General features: G+C 35.1%; 1 protein-coding gene across 1 annotated transcript in view; it reads right to left on the bottom strand.

Annotated features, from left to right (window-relative positions):
* LOC111148096 (WD repeat containing planar cell polarity effector) overlaps window positions 1–10,223 on the bottom strand; it is a 445,955-nt gene that overhangs the window by 251,635 nt on the left and 184,097 nt on the right. The window contains exon 10 of the mRNA XM_022504499.1: window positions 7,564–8,173. Within this exon, the coding sequence (XP_022360207.1) occupies window positions 7,564–8,173 (610 nt within the window). The remainder of the gene's footprint in view (window positions 1–7,563; window positions 8,174–10,223) is intronic.

A 10,223-nucleotide genomic window follows, 5' to 3' on the forward strand; every position in this document is an offset into this window, starting at 1 on the left:
CAATGAAATCAACAGTTCTTTGAAATGATGAGTAAAATTGACCAACATCTGTCTAAATTGATAAAAAAAAAAGAGAGCAGACACAACTTACCACAATCAAGAAGACTATAGAACTACAGACATTAAAAAATAATAGTGATTAATATGAATAACTTTAAACAAATAAATATAATTTAAATGAAATGGATTCCTTGAAAGATCCAAACTCAAAATATAAGAAGAGGGAGCACCTGACAACTCATTTCATGATGTTAGCATTATACTGATATCAAAAATGAAAGCAACATCACAGGAAAAGAAAAACTATAGACCAATATCTCCCATAAATAGATACAAAAATCCTTAACAAAATATTAGCAAGTCCAGCAATATATTAAAAAGATCATGTATCATGAACAAGAGAGATTTGTCCCACAACTGCAAGGCCACTGAAACATCTGGAAACTAATCAATATAATTCACCATATGACCAGAAAAAACATGATCATTTCAACTGATTTTTGCAAAACTTTTTTTGCAAAAAAGAGTACCTGAAAAAATTCAATATCCACTCAAGATAATGCATCTCAGCCAACTAGGAAGGTAAGGGGACTTCCTCAACCTAATAACATAATACTTATAGTGAAAAAACTAAATGCTTTCTGCCTAAGATCAGAAACAAAGCAAGGATGTCCTCTCTTGCCACTTCTATTTAATATTGTACTAGAGATTCTAGCTAAGATAATAAGGGAAGAAACCAAAATAAAGGACATACAGGTTAAATAAGAAGATATAAAACTGTTTTTAATTGCTATTGTTATAGTCATCTCAGAAAGTTCTAAAGAATCTACAAAAACATTACAATGAAGAAATGAGTTTAACAGGGTTGCAGGATACATGGTCAATATTTTAAAATTTTATTTCTATATAATCCCAATGAACAATTAAAATTATAATTAAAAATACTATGTAGTAATTAAAATACTATGCAATATTGTAATTAAAAATACTATACATTAGTATTAATGTATTAATGTCATACAGTATTAAAATAATATACAGGACTAATACTATACAGTATTAAAATATTATACAGTGTATAGTATAAGAATACAGTAGCACCCAACACCATGAACAAAATATATATAAGATATTTACAACTTGAGAGAAATTTTAAAAGATCTGAATAAGTACAGAGAGATACTGTGTTCAGATTGAGACTCAATACTGTTAAATTGTCATTCCAACCCAAATTGAACTATAGATTCAATATAATCCCAATCAAAATCTCAAGTGTTTTTATGAGACTGACAAGTTCATTTTAAAATACACATAGAAATTCAAAGAATCTAGAGTAGCCAAACAATTCTGAAAAAGAACGAAGTTGGAGAACAGTACTTGATTTCAAGACTTACTGTAAAACTACAGTAATTAAGACAGTGTGGTACTCACTGAAGTATAGGTAGAATAGTGGGAGAAAATAGAGTCTGTTCATAGAAACATAAATGTATGGTCAAGGCAATTCAACAGAGAAAGGTCAATCTTTCCAGCAATTGGGTCTGGGACAAATGAATATTCATGTTTAAAAATTAATTTCAATCCATGCCTCATGCCATATGCAATAAATTAACTTGAAACAGACCATAAACCTAACTCTAAGAGCTAAAACCCTAAAACCTCTAGAAGAAAACAGGGTTAGACAAATACTTCATAGAGTACATGAAAAATACAAGTCATAAAGAAATTTAAGAATAGAATTCCATTAAAATTAAAAACTTCTGCTACCTGAAACACACTATTAAGTAAATGAAAAGTTAATAACAAGCTAGAAGAAAATATTCATAATACTAGTAACCTACAAAGAACTTGTATTCAGTATATAAAAATTAGAACTCAATAATAAACAACCCAACTAAATTTGGGCAAAAGATTTGAAGACATACTTCATCAGAGAAGATACATGGCAAATAAGCATATAAAATTAAGCTCAACTTCAACAGTCATCAGGGAAATGCAAATTAACACCATTACAAACCCATTAGAACACCCCAAATTAAAAAGACCATTAATGCTAAATGTTAGGATACAGAGCAACTAGAACTCCAAAATAGTTTCTTCTGAAGTTAAACATACACTTAACCTATGGCCCAGTTATTCTACTCTTGTTTTTCCCAAGAGAAATTAAAGCATATGTTGATATAAAGAAGTGTACACAAAAGTACTGGCATTTTTATTGATATTAGCTTAAATCTGGAAACAACCCAAATGTCCATTAACATGTGGAACAATATACAAATTGTGGTTTATCTATACAATGGAATATTACTCAGTATTCTTACTCAGAAAATTTACAGATATACACATTAATATGGACGATTCTCACAGATAAATGCTGAGTGAAAGTAGTAAGACCTTAAAAAAATCTATTTTATGAGTTGTTTTCTATGAAATTTAGAAAAAGCAAATCTAATCAGTAATGACAGAAAGCAGTACAGTGCTCTTTAAGGTTTGAGGGAGATGGGGAACGGCTGCAAAGGGGTTTGGGAGAATTTCTGGTGATGGAAATGTTCTATATCTTGATTGTAGTGGTAATCATGAGGATATATACATTGGTTAAAACTCATTAAGCTGTACATCTGGCATGGGTACATTTTATTTTATATAAATTATATCCCAATAAACTTGATTAAAAAACCCATCATCACTCTAGTTTAAAGAAAGCAGAATGCTTTTTGGAATAACAGTCCATTTCAAATAATATGAGATCCAATTTTAAGATGAGTAGGCATCTAATAAATTATCTGACATTCTTTCCAGCAATAAATTACCCCCAATTACCACTTGGGTAAATCGTAATATTTCAATAGCTCATTAAAAATAACTCTTTTGAAGAAAACATACTTCTCACAAAAATATTGAGAAAAATCATACTACTTGTTTTTTAGACAGAGTCACACACACACACACACACACACATGCACACATATATTTTGACTTTGATTTTCAAAATCCTATGAGAAGGAAGAGGTTAGTTTTAATTACTTCTTGCTTGATATAATCACTAGAAGATTTAACCTTTTCCCAACTTTGCAGGCTCTAGTTAGAGCACTAGAGGGGCACTCCAGGTGGATGGAATACTGTTGAAACCACCATGGGAAAGAGAGGGTGTGAGAGCACATGCCGTGGATGGGGAGCTACACTCCTGCAACAACAGCTGGGGAAATGAAGCCTGAGAGGCAAACAAAGGTTTATCAACCACTGAAGGATTTCAGGCCATGACCAAATCTGCAGTTAGATCACTCTGGTGGCAGTTCAGGGGATTAACTGTGGGGCAGGATGAGAAGATTGGAAGGCAGAATATTACAGACAGAAAGCTACTAACTTGATCACTCCTTGAAAACAGGGAAGGTCGAGATTAAGGTCATGACAGTAAGGCTGAAAAGAGATGTTTCTGAGAGTATTTAGAAGGTAGAACTGATGGGACTTGGTCACTCTCTGAATATGGCATTAGGGGTGAGGAAGGATTCTAGGATGATTTCTGACTTGGGATTCTGAGTAACTGTACCATCCACCAAAAGAATATAAGAATATAAGAATATAAGAGAAGAAACAGGTTTGGGGGGAAGAAAATTAGAAACTCTCACTCTGTATAAAATGGGAGGAGAGCTAAAAATGGAACCTTAGGGAGCCTCAACATATTCATGAGTATCCAGAAGAAGAGTATGAAAAAGTGATGAAAAGGTGTATCTCAGATCACAGAGGACAGTATGATGAGAATTCTGTGATAGTAAAAGTGGTCAGCAAGCATCAAATGCTGAAAAGTCATCAAGTAACACTAAAAAAAAAAAAAAGAAAAATATATATCCTACTTGATACATACATGTATATACATGTATATATATATATATGTATGTATCAAGTAGGAAGTCTCTGGTGACCTTTCCAAGAGCAGTTCCAGGATACTAAAGATTCAGGTCAAAATTTGGTACTGTGAGGAATGAATGGGAAGTGAAGAAGCAGAGAAAGTCAGTGTTCATTATTATTTCAGTGAGTCTGACTATGAAAAGAAGAACATTTGATTAGTAACAGGAGAAACAATTTTAAGGAAGAGATGTTTGTTTTATGGTGTGGGCTGGGCCTAAATCTACTGGTGTAACAAGATTCACAGGTGAAGTGGGGAGGATGACAACATAAGGGGATCCATAGGAATGTAGTGGGATTCAGACTGGAACTAGCAGTGGAACTAGTCTTAGATAAGAGGAAGGGCTCCTCTTACACTGAATTGAGAAGGAAAGATTTATATCCACAATAATAAGATTTATGTTCAAGGTAAATTGTTGATTAGGGGAGTGGGTAGGTGGTGAGGAGCAGATAAACTTAGTGAAGTGCCAACTAAAAGGTAAGACTCTCTGTTGAGAGGGCAAGGAGCTGATCATATGAGTTTAAAGAGAGCAGTGAAAGTTGAAAAGGTACTGATGAGAATGCAAAAGCTTTAATTTCTCTGTAATATAATTAGGGACTCCTCTTTTGAAAATTAATTTCAGTCTACATATGTGGAAATATGGGACAATGATTGCCAAGCAAAGAAATCTGATTACATTTTGCTTTACATAAAACAGTACCTCTTGGCTTCCATGCGGGAGGATGATACTTCTAGCTCTCTCCTGAGGAAGACATGCTCTTCAAATTCTTCTAACAGTAGTGGAGGCCTTTTATTCACCCGAAACATTTGTGTGATGATTATAAGGATTTAGAATGGAAGTCCTAGCCTTGGAACAAAAGTTTTCCTTCAACATTACACTGACCTATTCTAAAAGTCAAACTCCAAAAATCTTAGCATATTGGCACCAGCCACTACCACGTTTACATATGACAGCATTCTATTTTAAACTATGATCTATGTCAGCTTCTTAAATTGTAAGCTACACCTTGCATGTCAAATTTTCCAAAGGCTTGCATAACAAGCTTATGAAAAAATCTCGTAAATGCTCCCTAGTGGAGAAACTGCACATGCAACTACCTGTTTATATATGCAGTAACTTGAATTATACATGAAAATTCCACATGGATGCCCAGAATCAGCACTGTGTTAATTCAAGAAGTATATTAAAATTTTTGGATGTATTTAGTAGCAGAACCTAGGAAAAATCTGTTCTTTAAACAGGGTTTTCTTAAAAAAAAAAAAAAAGATCTGTTAGTTGGAATCTACTGTTTCAAGGAATCAACTCTTCTTAGAAAAAATAATCTGTAATAAATATTAATCTTATAATACATTTTTTTAAAATTCTGGGAAACTCCATATTTAGATCTTTTAAGGAGTCTGTAAGCCTGTAAAATTTCCCCTATCCCATAAAACTTAAGAGTCATATTGAAAATAAAATTAAATGATAAATGTCAGTTGCAGAAGTTATCACCTTTTCATTTGAATGCTTGACTTCTATTGGATAATTCTCTTCCAAGAGACCTTCTTGGGAAAAAGAGGTGACAGCCAACTCATTGCCTAATTGATTTAGGAACAGTGCCCAGGGAGACAGTCCAATTAAGTTTACAAGCTGGCAATTAGCAGGAAGCCCTCTAAATCCCTACACTGAGAGCCTGTTTACTTTAGTAAGAAGGCAAATGTGCTAGAGATAGGAAGAGAAAGCTGTGCTTTTTGCAAAGCTGTTGTGAGTAGGCCCACAAGGGAGGGCTGAAGAAAAGCTAGGTATATGTGGGCAGACAGCCTTTTGTTTGACAGGTAACTGGGTAATTTAGAGAGACAGAGAGAGAGAGAGAAAGAGAGAGAGAGAGTGTGTGTGTGTGTTTTAACAGACATGCAAAACATCTAACATCCACTTTAATGAGTGTTGTGTATGGAGACATACAACTGTTAAACATGTAGCTGGGCAAAGTAGAACTGGATTATTTTACAATAAACGAGATTCCAAACATTTTTTTCTTGGACAACATGAACATTATAAAGATATTTAATTGCATTTTTATTATGTGGAAAGAATATAGCCCTTACATTATATTCATTATATCTTTCAGGTTAATCAAGTCATTTTCAACTAGATTTATTTCATGGGTTCAATTTCAGAGGTTTAGATACATTACAAAAAAAAAGTAAACTGACAGCTATTTAACAAATCCTACAATGTCTTTAAAAACTTAACTTGTATGACAGAAACAAATCATGTAATGGGCTTAGAAATATATTTACTTTTCTATGTTTCAAGTTGCAATAATATGCATTAATTAAAATCTAGTTTTTAAACCTAAGTGAGGTTCTCTCAAGAATGTTAAGTTATACAAAACTACCTAAAGAATATTATAGGGCATAGCTGGTAAGGCAAAACTGCAAAAGACAAATAAATCATACTAATACACTTTTATTTCAAAGTTTTCTGGTTGAGGGGTACCTGCTGGCTCAGTCAGTAGAACATACTACTCTTCATCTTCAGGTTGTAAGTTCAAGCCCTACGCTGGGTGTAAAGATTACTTAAAAATATTTAATATAGTAAAAAAAAGTTTCCTGGTTGAAATGGGCAACATTAATACACGATTTTCATAATACTGAAAAATCTTTGTCAATATTTTTATCTAAAGGAAACAAAAAAAAGTTATACAACTCTCTAACCAAATTCTCCAAACAGTCACATCCTTTTTTTTTTTTTTTAAAGATTTTATTTATTTATTTGAGAGAGAGAGAGTGAGAGAGAGAGCATGAGAGGGGGGAAGGTCAGAGAGAGAAGCAGACTCCCTGTGGAGCTGTGAGCCCAATGTGGAACTCGATCCCAGGGCTCCAGGATCATGACCTGAGCCAAAGGCAGCTGCTTAACCAGCTCAGTCACCCAGGTGCCCCAATTTCTCTTTGTTTAAAACATCTGTCTTACACATTCTAGTCTGGGAAGCAATGGATACCTATCATCTAAAATAATAGAAAATAGAAAAAAACATTTTATTCCTACAACACAGAACTTTAAAAAATTTATGTATGTATGTATGTATGTATGTATGTATGTATGTATTTAGACACAAGAGAGTACAAGTAGTGGAGAGAGAGAAGCAGGCTTCCCGCTGAGCAGGTAGCCTGATGTGGGGCTCGTTCCCAGGACCTGGGATCATGACCCAAACCAAAGGCAGCCGCTTAACCAAATGAACCAGCCAGGTGCCCCAAAACAGAACTTTTTAACAGGCATAGTAAGTACTTTTAAAATATTCACATATGTATTTATTTTGGATATAAAATGTGGGAGTTTAAGCTTTTTGTGCATCACAATGGACAATTAATGCAGTTTCCAAATTGTTCACTAATGTTCCTTAACGTTTAGAAAATCATCCACAAAGCTTTCTTAAAGAAACTATATGTGGGCACCTGGCTGGCTCAGTTGGTAGAGCACATGAGTTGATCTCAAGGTTGTGAGTTCAGGCATAGAGATTACTTGAAAAAAGAAAAAAAGGAACTATATGAAATGTTTGAAAGCCAAGCTTATTTATGGAATAACAGAAAACCTCCATTTCTAGAACGGTTTTATTCTCTTAATCATAATGTCACCATCATGAACATTTTAATTTACTTACTCACCAACTTTCTTGACTTACCAAGTTTAAACAAAAGTGCACCCAAAGGTCCTCTGTCAAACCTGAGGAAGAGGAGATCATAGATGTCCCCACGTTCTGTCTTCTGAGAAACCACCTGAGGAGCTATCCACTGCATTTGAACAAGACTGCTGGAAATGTCAAAGAATTTATTGAACTGCAGAGTCTCCCTGGGTGAGCGGTCTTCAGCCAGGAGCTGGATGTTAATAGGGGATAAAGCCATATCAAAAATCTGCAGTTCCCCTTGGTTGCTGCCAACTAGTAGAATGGCACCACTTGGGTGGCAACTTATTAATGAAGGCAAAAGTTCAGCCTGGGCTAAGAGAGTTACTCTACGGTGAGTTTCATACAGAATTACTGAAGAATCTTCACAGCCCAGTATTAGTTTGTCTTCAGTAATATTCCTGCAGCAGCTAATGGCCTTTGATCTTAGTGGTATTCTAGTTACTGATATACATTGGATTTTGTTCCGAACGCATTCATAGATGCAGCTGTCAGCCATGGGCTCTTTGTCTACACTGATGGAGTTCTCCACTGTCAACACCTGATAAGGCTGTTTGGTGCCAAAGCGAACATCCAGTAGATCCCATTCTGTGCGGACACAACTCAGGACCTGTAAGAAATGTATCATTTATGTTCAAACAGACCTTGGTTTTTCTTCAGTTGTCACACACAGGCCTGCATATTAATCCATCATCATACTAAAGAGCATCAATTATCACCCTAAACATCAGCAACATATAGGTATGTATGTCTATGTATTTTTGCATATATAATTCTCTCACATAGAACATATATAAATATGTGGCACATATAGAATACAGCTACAGAAATTATAAGATTTTAACATTAACACATTTTTTCTGAAAGACTATAAATAACATAAAGACAAATATGTTCAATATATAAAAATTAACAAGGTGGCCTTTTACTAAGATAATATGGTTAGCAGAATACCTAAAAACATCATAAGTTTAATTTTTAAAAAAAATGAATAAAGGACGTTAAACAATTTAGCTAATCTCACTCCTATCCACTACCCTTCCCAATTCTGAAATTTTTGATTAATTACTTACCAGAACACTTCTAATTAGTAGGGCAGGGTAGGCAAAGGAAAAGAACTAGAACCCTGTTAACAGTCTTATAGAAATATTTTACTATCAGAAATGATCTGAAGGTTGTTAAGTAGACAAATGACCAAGAGAAAGAAATCTTATATAATAATGCACTGGTTTTAAAACAAAACAAAAATTAAGACCTGATAAGTAATATGATTTGTCACTATTCATGAAATAAAATTTTTAAATCATATTTATTGTAGGTAGAAAAGGCTACAAGGAACACCTGGGCAGAAGAATTAAGAAATAAAAACATAGGCCATTCATAAAATCAAAATGCTAAGGATACCAACCACAAAAAGCCAACTAGGCTTTAAGCTTTAGCCAATCAAATAATTTCCTTTCTTCACTTCTGCACTTTCTCTATATAAGCTTATCCCCTGGTTCCTCTCAGCAGATTTCCTAACCACTTCTAGCTTGTCGCTGCCCAACTAGAATAAATTTTTGCTCAAATAAACTCTTAAAATTTTAAATATGCCTCAGTTTACCTTTTAACAACTTATGTCCTTTGCCTGAAATCCACATAGAGACTCAGTTCTTCCTACCAATCATATTCACCCTTGAAGAATTAGAACAAATGCAATTCCAGTTTCTGGATTCCTTCCAGCTGGGTGGCAACCTTTCTCTTTGATTACACCTCCTCTGTTCACTCTTCCCCACTGTAACTTAGCCAATGACTTGCTTGAGACATTCGGCCTTTCGTTTACTTCTGATATATTTTTTTAAAGATTTTATTTATTTATTTGACAGACAGAGATCCCAAGTAGGCAGAGCGGCAAGCGGGGAGGTGGGGCAGGCTCCCTGCTGAGCAGAGAGCCCGATGCAGGGCTCGATCCCAGAACCCTGAGATCATGACCTGGGCTGAAGGCAGAGGCTTAACGCACTGAGCCACCCAGGCGCCCCTACTTCTAATATTTGAACAAACATCCTCCTTTTTACTGTAAGCTTAAAAAAAACCCTGTCTCGGGAAATACAAATCAAAATCACAATGAGATACCACCTCATACCAGTCAGAATGGCTAAAATTAACAAGTCAGGAAATGACAGATGCTGGCGAGGATGCGGAGAAAGGGGAACCCTCCTACACTGTCGGTGGGAATGCAAGCTGGTGCAACCACTCTGGAAAACAGCATGGAGGTTCCTCAAAATGTTGAAAATAGAACTACCCTATGACCCAGCAATTGCACTGCAGGGTATTTATCCTAAAGATACAAACGTAGCGATCCGAAGGGGCACGTGCACCCGAATGTTTATAGCAGCAATGTCTACAATAGCCAAACTATGGAAAGAACCTAGATGTCCATCAACAGATGAATGGATAAAGAAGATGTGGTATATATACACAATGGAATACTATGCAGCCATCAAAAGAAATGAAATCTTGTCATTTGCGACGACGTGGATGGAACTACAGGGTATCATGCTTAGCGAAATAAGTCAATCGGAGAAAGACAACTATCATATGATCTCCCTGATATGAGGGAGAGGAGATGCAACATGGGGGGTTAAGGGGGTAGGAGAAGAGTAAATGAAACAAGATGGGAT

This window comes from Enhydra lutris, unplaced genomic scaffold (genome assembly GCF_002288905.1).
Source record: "Enhydra lutris kenyoni isolate GAN:26980312 unplaced genomic scaffold, ASM228890v2 scaffoldscaffold18, whole genome shotgun sequence".
NCBI lineage: Eukaryota > Metazoa > Chordata > Mammalia > Carnivora > Mustelidae > Enhydra > Enhydra lutris.